A 21,905-nucleotide genomic window follows, 5' to 3' on the forward strand; every position below is an offset into this window, starting at 1 on the left:
ATGCTTTTACCGTATGGGATGATATAATATAGACCTTACCTCGCCTGCACTATCCGTACGGTACCAGTGGCTTAATGTTGCCCTAAAATTATAAGAGGCTGTAGAATTTTTGTAACAAAATTGTGAAAATTGTAAAAATAACGTACCAAGATGCAATTGTTGTTGAAATTCCTTGAAATAATTGCATCTTTGTATGTTATTTCTACAATTGTACCGATAATCATAGATGCATCACGCACTTTAAAAGCATTAATTTTGTTAATGTTGGAAGAAAAGTCAGGGACAAGAACCCTACGGAAATCACGACTAAGCATCACGTATTTCGCTTCTTTTTAGGCGCCAAAGCAGATCTTTTTGCGCATTTTAAGGTGAATCCATAGCAACAGGAGGCAGACTTTGAGATATCGAACAAATGTTGCTGAAACACTGGTTTCACTTAAAATTTTTCGCCGGAAACCGATCGAGCCTGGAAGCTTTTTTTTAACTATTCGTTCCCGCAAAACCTCCTCTGTTGAAACTGAATTAAAGCAAAATATCCGGACGCGAAAATTATACGTTCCATTTGACTAATCAGATTTATGACTAATCGACCGCTTGATGGGAAGTGCCCAGCTTTAGTCGAGGGTTCACAAAATCAAATTTTTTGGTAAGAAACAGCTGAAATGCGCCCCTAGATGAAATGGACTCGCTTTTCTTTTTTCCTTTCTTCGTCAAAATTTAAAGTGAACCTAGAATTTCAGCATTTGTACAATATCTGGATTTGTGTACTTCCGGTGTAGCCTCATCTTTATAGTACCCGGTGAAGTTGAAATTCAGGTATGAATGGATGATGCTTAAATTATTTTCAGGAATTTTATATTATTTTGGTCGCAGGAATATTAACCCTCGTGGTGAGTGTTGTTTCGAGTCGGATGTCGAAAAAGTTTACTAGACGGAACTTTTTTGCTTAATAGGTGGCTCGACGCACCCACAGTCTTCTTCGCCTTTAACTTGTCGAATTACCTCAACGTTTTTATTTTTGTTTCCAGCTTCGGTCATTACTCCCAGTACAAAACTCAAATACCAGTGCTAACTTTGGCAACAGTGTGTAGTTCAAAATCGGTTTACTGGTCCATGCGCTCATGATCCCGTCTCGCTTTCAGTTTACTCTTGCCCGCGGGCTCTTGGCTTTCGTCCGCTATCTCAGTTTAGTGTTGTGATTCACTCCTTTGCGTAGATTTGTAGTTGTGATTTTTTCCTGCCTTTTCATCCCTTATTTTTTAATCTTCTCAAGAGGTTTCAAGTCCTCTACTTCCAATTCCCAGTAAAATCTCTGAAGTTTCGTCACTTTTAACCGATTGTTGATCACAGGTATATCTAATTGTGTCATTTCCGTCATCATCACTCTAGCACATCTTCGGTAGAGGGTCCTGAAGGCTTACACACTGAAAAAGAATCCTCGGCGTTTTTACGAAGGTCCGTTGGTACCTTTACCATCTCACTTTTTTACCAATTATTGGTAATTTTACCAAGACATACTAGGAAGCTTGCCTAAAAATCGGTATTTTTACTGTTTTTTTAAGGTAAGAATACCACTTTTATTGGTAATCAATTCCTGGTAACTTTGCCATTTTATCTCGGTAATTCAACCACAGTCGATAAAAAAGATTGGCATTTTTACCGAGGTCCAGTAAAATTACCGAGAAAGCTCAATAATTTTACCGAGATTTCTCGGTAAAATTACCAATTCCATAAATGGTAATTGTACCAAGAAAAAACTGGGATCAAATAGAACCCTGAATTCTTGGTAATTTTACCCTTTTCTTAGTAAATACACCGAGATTTTTTTTTCAGTGGAGTGCCGCTAAGATCGTGCATTTATTTACGCTGTTTGCAGTAAAATTGTATTATTTTACCGCCGAATTATTTTCATTCGAAAGTAAAGCAAAAGTCTGCGCTTATTCTGGGAAAATGAATAAGAAACATGCACCTTTAGATACATAACCGAGTAGAATATGGACTTATGAAGAGCTGAGTTGCACAATCTTAGCAGCGTTGCAGGCCTCATAAGCCTTTTTGCCGCGGGTGTCCTCGGTTTTCTTTTTCGCAATCAAGAGTGTCGTTTTTATACTAATCTTCATGATTGCGTTCATTTGAAGCCCCAAATATTTGTGAGCCTTAGCAGCTAGCCAATTTGCAGAAACTTTGACCCGTTCGACATCTCGTAGACTCTCTCAAGGCTACACTACGCTATCAATTACTTTCAGGGTGGACTGTTAAAATAATAATCCTTCCCTCAACGTGATATAACCTAACTAATCGGCAGAAAATGCACTTATTTATATTTTTTTTTAGTTCAAGATGAAAGAATCATATGCAGTTGTTTCGGAAACGTATTCCGCATTTTAGGAAATCAGCGTTGCCGTTTTAATATCCAGATTTGTAACCCGGTGAGCCGATTATTGAAATTGATAGACAAAACTGTAGACAAAGAAGACAAAAGGGATGTCAAAGAATTATATCGATGGAAGCTGGTGGTTACGATGGACAAAGGAGGTAGTAGGCTAACAACGGTAACCCACGCGAGACCCTTCAGTTAGTTCATTATTTTCTCCCTTAGTCTAAAGGAACGACCCATCTCAACCAATAGGATCGCTCCATACTGCCTATGTCTTCTTTCTCTATAGTTTTGTCTATTAATTTCAATAATCAGCCCCTATGTCATTTTGATTTTCTTTCCCTTACTGTCTCGTTTGATTTAGTAAATGAAATTCAATCCATTTTTTTGTCTCAAAGTGGAAATTCGAAGTTGCGACAATTAAGTAAGAGCTGTAAAAATCTACTTGCAATCTTGAGCGGGGATACTATTCTTTACGTATCACGGGTATAAATGATGATTGATCCGGGGGGAAACTGTTTCAGTGGAAGTTTTTCTTCATCAATATGCACGAAATAGTAATTGAAGAGAACTCGTGTAATAAGGTGTCAAAAATTGTTGGCCTCAAGCATATTTTAGAATTTCTGGTTATCCCTAGGAATTGAGAAGTGCCGAAAAAGTCAAAATTATTTGTATCATTGCTGAAGAAGGTTATTATCAAACATTTTTGTGAGAAAACTCTTTTGAGAGGTAAAATAAATTAGAGTTGTATGAAATTTGAGGTTTCATTGCTGTGTTTCGGAGGAAAAATGTTGAAGTATAAAAATTAATCAAACCGCTCGCAACTCGCCCAAAATCGTTTCGTTGTAAATTTAAACCTGGATTTTTCAATATCGCCTAGGAAAAGTTGTTTTCCCTAAGGCGAAGGTTCCTTCTCCCGTGAACAAGCGCTTTTCAAATAACTCGCGAAAATTTCGGAAGAATCAATGACATAATTTTTACCTTCCTACAGCACCCTCTTATTGTTAGTCAGCGTTTTCCAGCTAAACATAGATATAGTTTACTACGGAAGTGACTAGGTGCTATTGAAACGAAAATACGTCCTCACGCAACAACAACAAAATAAGTATGAAAAAGCTTGACTTGCAACTTTTTCACTTTATCCCTGTATCCGGGTATGTGACGTGAAAAATTACAGCTTCCATCATTCTTTTACTCGAACAATGTATGTTCTTGAAAGTTGACGGATAGAAGATTGATTTGTGGTTGCAGCATTAGGTGGAAAATGAAAGTCCGCCTCAATATTTTTCGATTTCTAAACGCTTCGCCAGAAAAATCTGTTTCGCGGATACCAGAGAAAGTGGAACTTCATGCGGGACTAATGCTCATCAACCGTTAAACGCGAGGCATTCGTAATAGCTTTGAAATAAGTTTTCTTTTGCATCATCTCTCATTCCTTCGTCCTATTATCATCTCCAGGTAACCTCTGACGTCTAAGCCCCTGGTCCACAGACCGGAAAGAATCATGCACGGCAGAGCGTTTTAAAAATGATTTTTTTTGCAAGTTGTCTTTGCCAATAGGAAAACATTTTCTCGGTTGAGCTTCATGCTGTGATACGCACGACTTAATCGTACGTATAAATATTAAGAGGACTCTTTCAAAGTTACAAGCGTGACGCGACCATACGAATGACCTGTTCTTCCAAGACGAGATGCACTTACTAGTACGATCACAAGAAGAGTTAAGAAAGGGAATGATATTGTATAAACGAGGTTTCCAACCAATTTTTAATGAGTTCATTGCTCGATACTATGCCGAAAAGTCAATAAACCTTGCGGCTCTATTAAAGCTTGTAAAATATACGATCGGAATAATACTCCGTGGTCCCAGAGCCTAGCTTTGAGCGCTTCCAAACGGACCTCGCTCAGCAGAAAGGAACCGAGCCACAGCAGCTATGGCCAAGTTTAACTGAACAATATAATTTTTTACAAAAGATCGTTTGTGCGGATTTCTTTGAAAATTTTAAGGGATTTGCTTCGTACTAAACAGAAAATTCACCGACATTTCCACACAAAAAAATCCGCACAATCGTTTTCATGCAAATAGTTAAATTGCCCAATTAAATTTTGTTCGTTTTTTTGTTTGTTTGCTCCAACGGAGAAAAATATATAATTGAGATTTTTGGTAAAAATGAGGGAGCTTCATTTCCATGAGAGAAAATTCACTAAAACTCTCTACACCTCTTTGGTGCAACAGGACTTAATTATCTTTCAAGAAAATCCCATATTTTTATACCTGAACTGGGAAACCTTTTGATTTGCCTCAGCTGAAGGATCTCATATTTTTCCTGCGCATGATAACTTCGCATCGGCACTGGTTTGCCGCAGCGCTTCGAGCTACTATTTCGCCACGGAGGTGTTGCACAGTATCATATGAGATCGAAGGCACCCGAACGTATCATGATTGATGGTATCTTTCAAAAGCATGAAGTTCCCTCGCAAATTAAATCGAGTGACGACAACAAAAAGAGAGCAGTAGTCGAAAAACTTACTGTCCTAGCATCTGTATTTAATAACGTTTAGTATGTGATGTTTAACTTCATTAGAGGAACAAGTGACCTAATTTAAGGAAAAATATCCTTAAATTTACCGCCGAGAATATTTCCTTATGAGTTAATAAAGAAAATAATGTTTTCTTAAAGAAGAAAAGATGCTTTTCTAAAAAGGAAAGTCACTTACATCAAGCAGAAACCCGCTTTTGTTCACCTATTTTATTCTTGATTCAAAATAAAATCTTGACGGCATACTCAAGAATGTTCCTTTATCTCTCTTATCTCGACTTATTTTGCAAGAAAAGTTCCACACTCTTAAAGGATGCCTGTCATTAATATTGTTGGTATGTTGGAGTGCCTTCAATTTCGTATAATACTGTACAACACCTCTATTGTGAAATAGTGAAGCGCCGTGGCACGTGGCACGCTGCGGCGCGGCGCGGCCAGCCAGCCAGCACGGAACGCGCATTGGCGCCTACAAACCTAAGGGATACCTCAAGCATTGCGCAATGCGTGAAGTATCTGCTTAGGTTTGTAGGCACCAGTGCGGAGTGCGCGTTTCGTGCTGGCAGCACGTCGCATCACTCCGCTTTATGCCAGGGCCTATTATTTAAACTCGCGGAGTCAGCGTTTTTCAACTCATGATTTTTATATGTTTGCACACTCTGCATGGATTAATTTAATTTAAATTGATAAATAAAATATATATATTAAAGGAAAATTTAATGTGTGTTTTGTAAATATTAAGGTGTTTCCTTGTCGTATTTAATGATTTTCAAAGCACATTAATCTTTTCTTTCATATTTTGTGCTTTTACTATGCTGCAGCGTGGTGTGAGCGGAACCAAACGATCAAAATAAGACATATTTGACTCTGAAAGATCGATGTATAAATGGGCTAAAACCGAAGATCGCGTGCTTCTCGGTTTTTCCCTCCTTTATTCATTTGTGCATAGTTTTTTTCGACACAACTGCTGCTCATTGACTTTAATATCGATGCCATCGCTTGGAAAAGGTTTTACAAATATTTGCCACGTTTTAAAAATGTAAATGTTTTTAAAATAAAGCAATATTTTCATTTAAAAAAAAGTATTTATAAGGTTTATTTTTCATCGAAAATTTTAAGGATGGAAGTAAAACCAAATATTCACCCATGACAATTTAAAAAGATTGATCTAAAGAAGGAAATAACATTTCATTTAAAAAAATGAGTTACCACAACAACTCTTCCGTCCCTCTCAATTTTCTCATTTCATTATTGTCAGTATAATTTTACATACGGACTAAAATATGACACTTGGATCAAATCACTGTTGCTTATTTCTCACGTGAGCGTAAACTACTGGACAAAACAGGTGTGCGGACAAAAAATCGTTGACGGAATGCCCTAAAACCCTCCGGATGTGTATTCCTAAGAAAAAAATACATAGCTAAAAGTGAGTAGCCAGCAAAGTTCTCTTAAAATGGATAATTTTCATCGGTCCCTATTGTCCTAGGGAACTCTTGAAAAAGTTACGTAATTGATCTATAGATGTCCTTAAATTTGCCGCCGATTCTCTTCATTGCCGAGGAGGAGATGAATCTATCAAGAAAAAAGTAGCATGTATCAAGCAAAAACCCGCTTGATTCTAGTGATTCTCTATTTTTAACTCAAGAGGATATCTTCTTGACGGCAAGTCCAAATATTTTTTTCCATCGAAGGTTGAAAGGGGTGAAAACAACAAGAGAATTGCGCCGGCATGGCTGTACTTTTCCTACAGGGGCACTCAATCTTTGTTTCCTCGACCGGAAACTTTGCTGATTTATTGAGGGACTTTTCGCGCGTCGCTTTCTACGGACGAAGCTTCCATTACCCCCTACCCGCGTTTGCCGGCGCCAGATTGTTGACAGCTTAATTCCCACATTGGCGTTGCTAATGGATCTTTTGCAAAAGGCGAACTTGTTGCTGATCTTTTGTCGCTCCTCGGTATCATCCATCAACTGTCACTTTCGCATGAGCATTTTCCTCCAATTGCCGTCAACTCTCGCGTTAACAACATAATTATCTTCGCAAAGTTAGTTTTTCATGAAGTGCGGAGTATAGCATACTACTCGGGCTCGATTTTTTGGATCGGAGGGATTTATGAGATTTCAAATTGTTCACCAGAATTAAGAAGGAGACAATGGAAACAGGAAACAAGCAGATTAACAAATGTATTTTTACTCACTTGCGCGTAGAATTGCTGCCTTTTTCAAGTTGAGGATGTCAGAGAGAGAACCGACAAAACGCGTCCGCTTATCAAATTCTACGCGCATGTGAGTAAAAATAAGTTTTTTTATCCGTTTCTTGTGCGGGTCTTCGAAGAAAAATTTCATTTACTAGCTGATTGGGATGGAGGAAAATGAAAAGCAAAACTGACGGAAAAAGGGAAATTAAAATAATACAGGCAACAAGAAAGAGTAGAAAAAAAGGAAGAATGGAAGCTTTTCCAAAAGGGCATTTACACATGGTCTGAACTCAAAGGAAAGATCATATTGACGGTGAAACTGCAAAAATGTGTATCTTGGTCGCGGAGTTTCGAAATCTCCGCTCCCATTTTAATATCTGAAAGGAGATCGAACCAACGTCGTGGTTTGGAGTTTTCACAGAATATTTTTCAGAGAGAGAGAAAAAATCACTGAAATTTTCAAAAAATGGCGTTCACTAGTTTTCCTTGTGTAAAAGAAAGCATGACAGGAAGTCTGTAACGAAACCGAGATGCACATTTCCGCAGTTTCACCATCGATGTGTCTTTTCTTCAAATTCTTGCACATAAAACGAGAATTTACACAACGGGAAGTTTAGAAACCAGCTCCTGCATACGCATCGCAATTCTTCCAACGCTTCGCCATCTTAAACTCATATGCCTCTCTCTCATTAATTATATTGTATCGTGCGTTTTTGCCAGAAAAAGATGTGTTTTCCTCAAAAGCTCGCATTAATCTGAGTCTAGTGGCAATTTTGCAAGTTGGCGACAATGTTTTCCCCCGTTTAAATCTATTGAAAATATCTATTTCAGGTGAGGCAAGCTTCCTCACCAAGTATCGATTGTTTTCCATACATTTAAACGGAGGAAAAAGAGTGTTGCTAACTTTAAGGAATTGCCACTATTTGAGTAATTTCGTAACTTTGGACTTTAAATCACTACTTCCCTCCTACCTGACTTTAAATAGACGTACACCTCCTTATATCCCAAATTCGTCGAGCAATTTTCTTAGCTACTCCCGCCGACCGTAAGGTTTCCGAGTCAAGCTCTTGCTCGGTAAAAATATGTCTTCGCCGTGAAATTCATAGTCTTCAGAGACAAAGTCAAGATTTTTTTTTAAAAAAAAGAGAAGAAAAGAAAAACAATAATAGTAACCATGGCAGGTACAAATCATAAGAAAAATCAATAGGACATCACTCCATAATGCACCATTGACATGCCCTCTCGCAACAAACTTGACAGCTTTCACTCAACTCCTATTATTATCAGGTCAATGAGCACGGGGGAATAAGCTTCGTTCTCGAAAGGCAATAGAATCGAATCCATCGTCAATCTATGAAGATTATCCCGACTTGGTTCAGGGGGAGTCTCAGTCACAAAGGTGAAGAGTTAAGAGACAGTAGGCAGGGCGTCAGCTCTCCAATTCTCATATTTTGAGGCTCAATATTTTAACCCCCGCTCTCGGCGGAGGGTAGGGTAATGGATGCCGGGGTGACATGAACGGAGCTTTGGAAGGTGGAAGAATAAGAGGAAGGCTCGGCACATCACGATTATGGATTTGAACAGCTGCCACATTTCTCGCGCTCGCAAGGTGCTCAAATTTAAAAATTTCAAATGTATTATGTGTATGATGTATTTAGATGCCTTTATTTATATTCGGCGAAGTATCCAGTATCCCTGCCCAAAAAATGGAAAAACATTGGAAGCCTTGCCCCTCAAGTCTACAGGCAAGCAGGGCCGGATTTACCTATTTGCCGCCCCTTCTCATTCGTTTCGAAACATCGATACAAACCATCATGTGAACGTGCCGGAGGAGGAGGGGTGCATAAGACGCGTTTACTCGTGTTGGACACATTTTTTGTGATAGCCCTTTCAACACTTGCCAAAGTTCACGGAACTTTGCGCAAAAATTAAGTTCCGTGAACCTATCTCTGTGTGGACGAGACCTTTCATTTATAAGAGAAGAACGAAAATATTATGAAAGAATAAACATGAATGTGGTTTAATGATTTTAATTTCCGCCATCGCCATCGCGCCAACTGCACTGCTTTTGGCGCAATGCGTGAAGAATTCCTTCAGTTTTTGTAAGCGCTATGCGTTTCACGCCGATCGCTGCTGACCGCATTGTTTTTGACGCAATGCGTGAAGTATTCATGCAGTCTTGTAGGCACTATGAGTTTCACGCCAACCGCTGCTGAGCTGACCGCTCTACGTTTGACGCAATGCGAGAAGTATTCATGGAGTCTTGTAGGCGCTAATATGTGTCTCATGCTGACCGGCGCGCCGAGGAATCCTCCTTTCCATTTCTAGTCCTCGTCATCATTGCTCTCTGCGCCGTGCCGCACCAGGTCAAACAACATTTGCCGCTCCCTAAATTTACCGTCATGGGCCGCGGCCCATGTGGTCACCCCCTAAATCCGGCCCTGCAGGCAAGGGAAAATGGTACCTCAAGTGGAAACTATTCTTTTCAGTTAACTTCTCCACTATTTCATCTTAAATATATTTAAAATTGATTCGGAATCTATTTAAACTCTGCGTATTTAGGATGATCGTCGTGCTAGTAATGAAGCAAAATATTTATCCCTGTTCAAGAATACATCTAAGAAGAGGTGATTAGGGAGTTCATCACAATTTTATCACCGAAGTCAAAGAATACCAATTATTAAAAACATCCGAACTAAAATATTGCATTCGATCAGTTGAATCCGAGCCCCCTGGTTTCTAATATTCCAAGTAACGGTAGGGCGAGGGGGGGGGGGCGTCGAATTAAGGGAGGTGTGGTAACAGTTAGCACCCAGCCGATCCGGGGAGGCGCGGCGTGGCGTCGGCGTCGGCGTCGCGGCGCTATAGGTGCAGGAATGCAGGAGTTTCGGGAAGCGGAAACGGTGTTTGGAGTGAAGCTATTCGGAGTTCGATTCTGTGCGTGCAGCGAACGCATTTTGACGGTTGGTTGAACTTTCTCAACCCTTGCAGTACCTGTTACCGGCCACGTCGCGACGGCCCCCCTCCTTTTCCCCATCCCCCCGTAACCCCCACCCCCTCTCACCGTCGTCGATATTGTTCACCCTTGTTTGGTTCCTTCGTTTGTTTAAGTAGGTCTCCGAAGCGAGGTTGCCTTGTCGTATACAGGGTTGTCACCGGTCACGGAATAAAATAAAATTCGGACTTTATTGAAATTCCAGCCAAAGAGGTCCAAGTTGAGATCATAATTATGGTCATTAATATCACTTGTTTAGGATCATGTTACTATCAGTATTAAGTCAACTTGACAGCAACATGGAATCAACTAGATTAAAGAGACCACTATGATACTAACACGGCACCAATTTGTGTTTTCCTCTACATGGTATCAACATGTCCTCAAAACAACATTGTTGACAACATTGCATTAGAATGCTAAGATTTTGAAATCTGAGTCGGTCTCAAGACCATCAAATTGATGTCATAGCGATATTTTCATTGTCATTATATCAATGTACGGTAACAATATGGTGCTGATCATGTACTTGGTCAGCTGGCTCCGAATTCATTAAAACTGCTGTATTTTTAAGCATATCGTGATATCTAGTTGTGTACCTCATAAACTTTGATTTTGCAATGTTAAATGGAGCGCTGCTAAGATAGTAAACTGCGTGATAACAATTCCTGAGTCTGGGTAACTCGAATTGCATAACCACTAGATTGAAGGATACGTCAATTTCCTCATCGGTGTGTTAAGATAATATTGCGTGACAAATACATAACGAACAACTAACCATGTTCAGTAGTGTAACTCTGTGATACAACCATTTTAACTCCGCGTTGGTCTAAATTAACTATAATTGCGAAAGAAAACTGCATTTCTTTCGTAAGTTTTACTCGTTTTGACAAAATGATGGTGTGATGAAGGGGTGTGACTAGGAACTTAACCTGAGGCGTTAGATGGATACATTCGGACTTGAGATTTATTCAGGGGATAAATTTTGGCAATTTAATAATTATCAGATTCAAAGGAGGGTTGAAGCACCACAGCACCATGTTGCACTCGCCAACTTGGTAACTCCTTACCTCGTTGCGTAAGATCAATGAGGCACTGACACAGTCGGTTTTTGATGGGTGGGACGTGTTTGAAGAGACTATACTCAAACCCCAAAAGCGAGAAATGCGTATCCCAAAAGTGGAAGTGTAGAGTGTCGGGACAGATCCCAAAAACACAAATGCCTAAATGAAGGAATAGTCAGGATGAATACACGATTTTTGGTTCACCTAAGATTTTATGCAAGGAACTTTAGGCCACATTCCTTTATATACTTTATCATTGACTGGAGTTTTAATGAGCCCGGTCTACTGGTCCTCTAATTCGACGACGCTGAAGTAATCAGTAACGCAAGATATTTTTTATACAAGCTTTGGGTCCTATCTCACTGGGTTCTAAACCGAACACAGGTTAATGTACACTTCTGCTTGGAATTTTTCAATTCCTTTTGGATAAGCTAAAATGTCGTTTGAATGCAATTAGGGTTTCAGGGCATTCCGTCAACGGTTTTTTTGTCCGCACACCTGTTTTGTCCAGTAGTTTACGTCCACGCGTGAAAAGAGCAACAGTGACTTGGTTCAAGTGTCATATTTTAGTCCGTATGTAAAATTATACTGACAATAATGAAATGAGAAAATTGAGAGGGACGGAAGAGTTGTTGTGGTAACTCATTTTTTTAAATGAAATGTTATTTCCTTCTTTAGATCAATCTTTTTAAATTGTCATGGGTGAATTTTTTGTTTTATTTCCATCCTTAAAATTTTCGATGAAAAATAAACCTTATAAATACTTTTTTTTTTTAAATGAAAATATTGTCTTATTTTAAAAACATTTACATTTTTAAAACGTGGCAAATGTTTGTAAAACCTTTTCTAAACGATGGCATCGATATTAAAGTCAATGAGCAGTAGTTGGGTCGAAAAAAACTACGCACAGATGAATAAAAGAGGGAAAACCCCGAGAGGCACGCAATCTTCGGTTTTAGCCCATTTGTACATAGATCTTTCAGAGTCAAATACGTCCTATTTTGAGCGTTTGGTTGCGCTCACACCACGCTGCAGCACAGTAAAAGCAAAAAATATAAAAGAAAAAATTAATAAGCTTTGAAAATCATTAAATACGACAAGGAAACACCTTAATATTTACAAAACACACATTAAATTTTCCTTTCATATATATATTTTTTTTATCAATTTAAATTATAGTAATCCATGCAGAGTGTGCAAACATATAAAAATCATGAGTTGAAAAACGCTGACTCCGCGAGTTTAAGTAATAGGCCCCAGCGTAAAGCGGAGTGATGCGACGTGCATGCCGGCAGCACGAAACGCGCACTGGCGCCTACAAACCTAAGCAGATGCTTCACGCATTGCGCAATGCTTGAGGTATCCCTTAGGTTTGTAGGCGCCATTGCGTGTTCCGTGCTGGCTGGCTGGCCCCGCCGCAGCGTCCCACGTGCCATGGCGCTTCACTATTTCACAGTGGAGGTGTTGTGCCACAGTGTTATACGAAATTGAAGGCACTCCAACTAAACGATCAGTTTGCCTTTCGTAAAATTGACAATGTCACGATAAAAATCAGTAATAGTTTACTTAATCGGCTTAGTGGGCAACGTTGGAATTAAGTTAATACGTATGAAAAACGAGCAAAGTGGCCTCAGTTTATCACATGCGACGAACACAAATCGAATTTCATCACAACGCTTGGATGCAACTATTCGAGCTCCTTGGATGTCCGCGTTGCATACACTCGTAAGTGAAGGCGTTTTGATTCTATAGCCACTCACCGCATCACCCGTGGCGCGGCGTAAAGATGGGCTGTACCAAAAGGATCCAAAATTACAGAGCGCTTTCAATTCTCCGTCTTGATCCTGGATAGTCAAAACGCCTTCACTTCTGCGCACATGCAACACGGACATCCGCAGAGCTCGAATAGTTGTAGCCAAGCGTTTTAATGTAATTCGTCTAGTGTTAATGATAATTAGACACATTCATGAGTTTGGAAGTTTGTTTTCAATAGCTAATTTGACCTACATTGGTTTAGGCTCTCTTCCCATACTTGGAAAGAGTCTGAAAAGTCATCCGTAAACGCCAATTTTTCGCGCGTGATTTGAGTTTGGATATTGTCTAAATGTGTAATATGCCCTGTAATCTCTGAATGAGTTTACTTGTTCACATACCTGCACAAATTACAGTCACAGTATTTACGAAAGCATATAAAAATTGTTATTTTACGTGAAACAAGATATTGTGTTTACCTTATTCAGTCCTTGATTTGCGGCGAATGGTAAACAAGGTCTGACTTCCAAAAAAACAAAAGAAGTTGCACAGGCTGCACTCATTTCTCAAATGACCAAAAACCGATTGGTTCGATTGGTTGGCAATTGGACAACGAAATGAATGCAATTATAAAGTAAATTTACTCCAACTGACGAAAATTTTAATTTACGTCCATGGGTTTTCAATTTTTCTATCTTGAATGATGACTTTCGATAAAGCGGTTTAGGAAGAATCGATAAGTTTTTCTTCGACCGAAAATATTCCATTCAACGAAAATTCTATCACTCGCTGTATATTTATCTCAAACATGTAAGAACTTATTTAACTTAATTATTAGTGTAAAATTATATATTGTATCCCCTCTCCTCCCCCAACCAGTAATTGACTAAGTATTCATCCAAAGTGAACTTTCATTTAATTCCTAGGCATATTATTTTTAATTAAGAAATTAAGGTATGAGTTTCCATTTTCGTGACATTTTAAAGATTTTTAGGAAAAATAAATTATTGTTTCATATCAATCTTCTTGTGTAAAAGTCATCCATCTGGAAGCGGCTATCATTTATCGATAAAAATCCGATTCAATCCAATATTTTTCCCCCCAATGCATTTTAAAGAGCAAAAAATAATTCATCTAAGGCTTTAGTTTATTTCCTTTATCCCTGACGGGTTTTTCGCATAATAGACATGAACTTAATGGTTAACATAGCTTCCCTACCAAATATCTCCGTCTTAAATTCACACCGAATAACACCGTCTCCAGTAAGAAGCAACCGACATTTCCTCCTACTTGAAGGTTCCTCTGTAACTGTTGTCGCTTAGCTATGTTTAATTTGCCCAACTAAAGCATTATTTCATCGAATAATCAAATTATGAAAAGCATGCTTTACCATAAGCTCAGGAGTGTGACTTACCTAACTGACCATGGGAATCGCGGAGGAATGCCGGTAGTTGAAAAGCACTACTAACGATCCATTAAAGCGCGCTCTTCCGTGGCAAGCTGATTTGCCGGCGTTGTCATGGAAACATGTCAACACTATGACTCATCCCCTCGTATCTCTCAAGCCACTTCTAACAATGGCCCCAGTTCACGGGTCCATCGAGTGTTTCCCCCCTGAATTTGATTTTAAAATAATTAATTACCATGGAACTTCCGATTCGTCCGTCAGCCCCTCTGAATCTGATGTTGTCCACGATGTTTCAACACAATGGAGCAGTAAAACTCGCGTACTTCGGAACGATCTTTTTCGGGAGGGACCGCCATTGTGGTTTCCTTGAAAGGTGCAATTTAATGTCTCTTGGATTATACTTCTTTTGCTCCCCAAATGTTGTTCAGTTATCGCTGAATATGTACTTCAAATCAGTGAAAATCTACTCACTGTACCAACCGCTTGACGTTTTGCAAAATACGAGGAACCGAACGTCTGCACCAGCATCAAATATGATTTGAAAATCCAAACTTTATTTTTGCATATGAATTTGTATAGTTGTTTTTTTCCTTTCTTTTTTTTCTCGCTGTCATGTGTCCTTTCAAAATAGTGTCGCTTGAAAATTAAAGGAGAGCTCTTGAGATTTTGTTTTTATGGAAACCAAGCACCTACCATTCAAGATTTTATTTACTATCTTCTAATATTCAGTCACTTATACGGTAAATTTATTTTTGCTCCCAAAGCACACATTCTAGAGAAAAATGTGTTGTAACCCCCAACGCATACGATGTAAATGACCCTGTAGTCTTTAAATCATACATATAGTACCTATTGTAATATTATGTTTTTTTGGTTATTCGTAGGTAACTAGTCTTTAAATGAAGACTTTTACGCCTATTTTTCAACACTTGTATCAGGAAATGCGTGCGGTTGGTTTAATACAAGTAACATGATAAGATTGGAATGCTGATCAGTTTCGTTTGTAGGTAGTCCTTGTGAACAGTGATAAAGAAAAAATTTTGTGTTTAAAATTTATTAAGAAAGTTTTAAACTTAATGTAGGTACTGTACAATGACACCTGTTGAGACCACGAAAAAATCTATGCGCCTGCCATACGAGCTAAGCCATCAGTGGCGTGGCGTGCCTTGCCATGTATCGATTGATCTGCTATTTAAACTGATGAAAAAAGCTCGATATACAGAGTGTTCGCGACGAACACCTTGTTAATCGATCCTTTACCATAGCTTCAAATGGGGAAATATTGACGCTCGATGATTCACGTTTCGCCACTGTTAGGCATCGTTCAGAAGTGTGTGTTATGTTTGAAGGCGTGTTTGCACTTCAAGGAGCGCGCCACTCACATACTACATAATATCTCTATTCCTATTAGATTGTCTTCGGCGTCTGGAATTAAACGCTGCCTTAGACGCGATTGCTATAAAATCAATGCAGCCTTCATTTCTATCATATTTACGCTCCTTGCAAATTTGTATGCAGCTTTGCATTTTTAAAAGTGCACGGCTGCAAATTAATGATGGTTTTCATAAATCGTACTTGCTGGTCATATTCTCCTGTAAAACTTTGAAATGAAGTTAGAACGTCGCGCCGGTTAAAACAACGAGATATTAGATACGAAAATGTCAACGTGATTTTTCAGCGCCTCCTCTTTGTTTCGTGCGGCAAATTTTTTGCAAACATTGTTATTGGTTTGTTAGATGACTCTAAACATTTTTGACCGCAAATATTTTTCTAAACATGAATCATTTTTCTGCGTCTGTTTCAGATAGGACATGAATCTAGATCCAGGTATCCTCTGTTTCAATCACTGTGGGTGCCAAGTATTTTGCTTGGAATTACCAGAAATTTGTCCAGTTTGTAGAAAGCATTTGAATGAGTCAGAGACTATCGTTCCTTTCAGGTTAGTTATGGTCGATTTTTCTAATTTTGAAAATAAAAATGTTGAAATTAATCAGCAATGCTCAGCGAATTATAATCACCAAGTCTTTTTGCTCCTAAAAACTAGCATGCTGATGCCACGTTGAGACAGGGCCGGATTAAGGGGGTGGCCACATGGGCCGCAGCCCATGGAGGCAAATCTATAGGGAGCGGCAAATTTTGCAATTTTTTTAAATGTAGGAATAAAAAAAATTCGGATTTAGAAAAAAAAATTACAAACGAGAAAAGGCGACAAAATCTCTAATTTTCTGAGAGTATAGTAATTTCTACTTTTGTCATCTCTCAGTGATACAAGAGGCAGCACCTTTAATTAGTCGAGTTAAGAGAGAAACCAAACACGCAATTTGGCCTGGAACGGCGCGACTTACCTGGAGAGAAATGATGACGAGGACTTGAGATGAAAAGGAGAAGCCCTCGGCGCGGCGATCGGCATGTAACACATATCAGCGCCTACAAGACTGCACGAATACTTCACGCATTGCGTTAAACACAGTGCGGTCTGCGAGACGCGGCGGCGGAAGTTAAAATCATTAATCCACATTTATGTTTGTTCTTTCATAATTTTTTCGTTCATTTCTTATGAATGGAAGGCCTTGTCCACACAGAGATAGGTTTACGAAACTTAACTTTCGCGCAAAGTTCCGTGAACTTTTGCTAGTAGTGTTGATAGGGCTTCCCCAAAAAATGTGTTCAACACCAGTAGACGCGTCATATGCACCCCTCCCCCGCTGACACGTTCATTTGATGGTTTTCATTGATGTTTCATAACGAATGAGAAGGGGGCGGCAAAATACTAGCGGCCCATGGGCGGCAAGTAGGTAAATCCGGCCCTGCGTTGAGAGGATGTTATCACCAAAATGGGGCATCTCCAACTACGTTGATAGCAACATGCTACCAAAACAATGCTAACATTCTATTAAGTTGGCCTTAACATTGTTCCACGTTGATCTCTGCTTGTTGGTACCGTTTGTTGGAATTGTTGGTACCATGTCGATAGGATATTGGTATCAACATAGTACCATATATTTCACCCACCAGTATGTTCTTTTTTTGCATAGTTTCCTCCAAATCGACAGTTAAACTCCCAAACCATGTATCTCGTTTGAGATTTTTTAAAATCCCAGCACCCATTTTTATTTCCTTGAAAGAGAACAAATCAACATCATTTCATAAAGTTTTCACAATATTTTTTTTTTCGCACAGAGAAGAAAAATCACGGAAGATTTAAAGGTTCGATGTTGAGTAGTTTTCTGTTTAAAAAACGGAATATGAAAGGAAGTCCTTAACGTTGCAAACCGATACGTGATTTATGAGTTTCCTCATCGAAATTTTATTGATCTAAGTTCTGTTTGTGCTCATTTTTTCAGCACTGTTTCTGAAATACTATTTTTTCACATACCCTTGAATGTTCATTTTTTGCTTTATGTTTTTTCCATAGAGTTCCATATCCATTCGTCAGAGCCAAGCAGTACCCATGTTCTGTTTTGTTGAAACCAACGAATGGCGACTTCTTAAAGTGAGTTTCACTTTTTTCATCTATTCCAGCGGAATTTCATATAACTTAATAATACATAAATACAGATTAAATTTCAAAATTGTCAATGACAAAGCGATTTTTTTGAGCCGTCACTCTTTATAAAAAAAGTATCTGAAATGATCACACATTTATTCGCCTATCTTCATGCTGCAGCTGCTATGTTAATGTTGGTTGAGTTATCAAGGGATACAACTATTCGGCCTCCGAGGCCACGCTAGGAAGTATCTTTTCCCAGTGAAGGCGATTCTTATGCGTCATCATTCTTGATAAAAAAATTGTCTGAAGCGATCGCTCATGTGCCGCTTCACTATTGATTGGGGTTTCAAGTGATAGGTACAACTATTCGGCCTCCGCGGTCACGCTCGAAGTATCTTTTCCCAATGAAGGCGACTCTTACGCGTCACTCTTTATCAAAATTTATCTGAATCGATTGCATTTACTCGCTAATCTACGTGCAGCTTAGCATGTTTTCAAATGATGCAACTATTTGGCCTCCGCGGTCACGCTAGGAAGTATCTTCTCTCAATGAAGGCGATTCTTATGCGTCGCGCGTCGTCACTCCTCGCCAACAAATTAACCACACAGCCACTTTTACTCACTAATCCACGCTGCTGAAGTGTAAGTATATCAGGTTTTTGAAATGATGCAACGGACTGATCGTCCTCCTGGCATAACGACGGAAGTACACTTCACGGTGAACCCTTTCGCCCATATAGCTCGATGATTTCCCGGGCTCATCAAAAGTGTAGTTACGCCCTTTTGTCAGCCGAGGGACGAAATATTTGGAATTTGGCCTCTAAAGCCACGCGGCGTCTCCGAACATGCTTATTGTTAGGAAAAGGCTCCTTCTTGTTTAAGTATTAATCTCCAAAGGTTTTTTTTTCAATAATGTATCACAAGTGGTTATCACAAGTTATTATTTGAAGAAGAGAGTTATGATCCGTGGTAGGTGGTCTTGCAGAAAATTTGAGGGGTCCCAAAAGCAGTGTTCTTTAACCTATGGACGCTTCGAAAATTTCAAGTCTCAATTCTTGAAAAAATACAGTGGTGGGGCGGGGCTCAACTGTACACAATTTTTCTCTCCTTGTTTCTTCATGTATATTTTTCGCTACAACGGGATGCTTTGTGAGATTCAACCCTAGTAAAAGTGAATCAGCCTGACGTCAGGCCGACTCAATTTTACTTGGGAACCCCATGATTCCAGATGCATAGACGAATATTCGTTTGGATTGCATTTTGCAGTAAGGAACCAATATTTCTGGCTCAATTTAGAACAACATTATATGCCATTGGTTTCCCTATGCAGAAAGGTGCTTTTATGGAAGATCCAGAAATAGTGGTTCCTTATTGCAAAGTGTAATCCGTTTAAGCATTTACATGGAAGCTCACACATATCAATAGCTAGGGTGCGAGACCATGTATTCCCGTTTGCGACGTTGCAGACTTCCAGTCATACTTTATTTTTCCCCTGGAAAACAAGTCAGCATAATTTCTTGAACACTTGTTTGATTTTTCTTCTCTGTTAGTAGAATATTCTGTATACCTAAATTTCAAGCTATAAAGTTGACTTGTTCCTCTTCAGAAAAAAATTTAGTAGCAGAAATTTTGAAACACCGCAATGGAGATGCGTATTGTACTACATTTAAGCCATTGATATGTATGCATTCTCGCAAATAAAAGGAAGTAAGCAAGTCGCTTATTCCAGAACCTTTGAACCCTCAATTTCTTAAAATTTTGTCTTGTTTAATTCTTTTATTTTACTTTTATGAATTATTTACCCTAATTTTAGTAACTTCAGAATATCTCAAGACCTGCACATAGGCGTGACCACGTCAAAAGGTATCGTAATAGAGTTTGACAACGGGGGATTACGCAAGGATAGAACTGAATCGTGGTCGCAGTGCTTGTTGGTCAACCAATTAGAGGATGATGCATGGAAGTCACACTGGGATGACACGCTAGAGGAAATGGCGCAGCAAAACTGCTGGACTCCTGAAAAGTAAGTTGATGTTTCATCTTTCACAATTTTTACTGTCTGTTCCGATCAGTGAAGTGGGCAGGTACACAGTTTGACTAGAGCAGTTTATAGTTTCTTATTCAATGGCGTATTTATCTTCTAGATAGTTCTGTCCATAGTGCATTTGGAAATAATGTTTAGGTTCAAGGCATGGATGGCTACTTGTTTGCCTCTTCCGATTTATGAATTCCGTAATGAAGGCTAAGAATTTTTAGTGGTTACTGTTAATGATGTTTGCAAAATTTTTGCTTCAAGCTTTATGGATGGATACTTGTTTGCCTCTTCCGATTTATGAATTCCATAATAAAGGCTAAGAATTTTTGGTGGTTACTGTTAATGATGTTTGCAAAATTTCTGCTTCAAGCTTTATGCGGTCAAGCTCCACATCAATCAAAATTTGAAATCAAAAAGTTTCCTCATTGCAATCAATAATAACTGTAAATTTACTGCATAATAATTTGTAGTGAGAGCTTTTTCTCATGCATCAACCCCAAATTTAAATTAGGGATTTTTTTTTTCATTTCATGTACTTTTTCAACAGTATTTGAAAAATTATTTACTCAGGTTTAAGGTATGAATACTCAAAGCAAGACACTGAAATCTGTCATTTTCTGTTTATTACAAAAGGTGAAGTCACCAACACAAGAGCGTACAACTTATATTTCAGTCCTCTGTTTTGCTCCTCAAGAGTCAGAATATAATACAAAATATATCTGGTATCTTTTTCAGGTACAATGAAGACACATTCAACTGCTATACATTTGTTTTATTCTTTGTACGGTGTTTGCATTATAGTAACATGAGTTCAGCTGCCGCGAGTAGAGAAAAGTTCTGCTCCACATTTGTCACTCCTCGTACAATTGTTGCTTGCAAATACATTGCGCTGTATCGCCAACTGAAAGATTTTGGTTATCACGTTGTTCATGACCCTCGCACTGATAAAGTAACTGCTCTCTTGTTACCGTCGAAATGATCTCTTGTTTTCCCTCTCACTCACATTTAAATGTTTGTAGGTTTTGGATGCATTAATTTGATAATAAAAAGAAATTACTAATAGAATGAGCCGATAAATATATTCCTGAGCTTACCTAACAAATTTGTTCGAATGTTAATCGAAATTTGAATTGATTTTAAAAATCCGTTTGAATGAAAAGGACACATTGCGATCCATCTCTCTCAAGTTCCATTAGAAAATACTTTCATTTTGTTTCGGTGATTCTGGAAAAGGAGTGAGATCATATACACTATCATTGAAAATGTCATCTTCTTTGCCTTTTTTAAGCGGCTTGAATCTTTGCCAAATCAAATATTCAATGCAATCTGTGGTGTGTAAGTCTTAAAAATTTCAAAAGCAAGCAGCAGTGACTGCTGTAGAATACTATCTGAATTTGCATTCATCAATAGAGCATAGATTTCAGTTCGTTTAGGCACTAAAATTATGATACATTTTCGATTTTTCAGTACATTCGCTTAATTTCTTTTTTCATAAATTATTGGCATATGGTATGAACAAAAGCAGAAAAGAAAGACAGAGTTAACCAATGTTAAAATAGATGCATAGTTATTTCTGAAGGATCTACAGATTTTAAATTTTGCCTTGTGGATTGCAAGAAACTAGGGGATTTCAGTGTCCACTAAATCTCAAAGCATCCTTGCATTTTGATATCCTTCAAAATAAGAGAGCTCAGAGCAAAATTTTTGCAAAGTTTAAGAGGGACACAAAAAATATTTCAATGGAATGTATAATTATTTTTTAAAATTCATTGTCCTCCTCTCTTTGTGTATTGGGTCAAAGTATATTTATAAAAAGAAATGCTGATGGTTATTACTTGAAAGCACATATTAAGAGCAGATTAAGAGATGGTTGCTTTTATATTTATGGTGCGATGCTAAGTGCAATATGAACCAATCCCTTTAAATTAACAAAAATGTTATTTATAGTAGACTGTGATGTTATTTTTAAAATTTCAATAAATCTTTTGTTACTTTAGTACTCATTTGAGGGTGTAATTTACAATTATAACTATTTTTTCACTTTTAA

The 21,905-nt window shown here is 38.4% G+C and overlaps 2 protein-coding genes across 3 annotated transcripts in view; one reads left to right on the plus strand and one right to left on the minus strand.

Moving 5' to 3' along the window:
• Nucleotides 1–14,391, minus strand: part of LOC109034106 (protein eyes shut) — a 38,921-nt gene extending 24,530 nt beyond the window's left edge. For both annotated transcript variants that reach the window (XM_072300082.1, XM_072300083.1), the window contains exon 1: nt 14,340–14,391. The gene's annotated coding sequence lies outside the window, so the exon portion shown is untranslated. The remainder of the gene's footprint in view (nt 1–14,339) is intronic.
• On the plus strand, nt 1,214–21,905 carry LOC109034105 (MKRN2 opposite strand protein). The gene is made up of 5 exons (XM_019047052.2): nt 1,214–1,350; nt 16,138–16,272; nt 17,749–17,826; nt 19,637–19,846; nt 20,594–21,905. Exons 2-5 carry the CDS (start codon nt 16,145–16,147, stop codon nt 20,835–20,837), a joined length of 660 nt encoding a protein of 219 aa, XP_018902597.2. The 5' UTR covers nt 1,214–1,350; nt 16,138–16,144; the 3' UTR covers nt 20,838–21,905.

This window comes from Bemisia tabaci, chromosome 4, assembly GCF_918797505.1.
Source record: "Bemisia tabaci chromosome 4, PGI_BMITA_v3".
NCBI lineage: Eukaryota > Metazoa > Arthropoda > Insecta > Hemiptera > Aleyrodidae > Bemisia > Bemisia tabaci.

Bases quoted from the DNA above. Each gene is read 5' to 3' on its own strand.
- LOC109034105 (XM_019047052.2), top strand. From the start codon at position 16,145: ATGAATCTAGATCCAGGTATCCTCTGTTTCAATCACTGTGGGTGCCAA. The intron at 17,827-19,636 runs GTGAGTTTCACT...CCCTAATTTTAG, and splicing joins ACGAATGGCGACTTCTTAAA to TAACTTCAGAATATCTCAAG. The intron at 19,847-20,593 runs GTAAGTTGATGT...TATCTTTTTCAG, and splicing joins AACTGCTGGACTCCTGAAAA to GTACAATGAAGACACATTCA.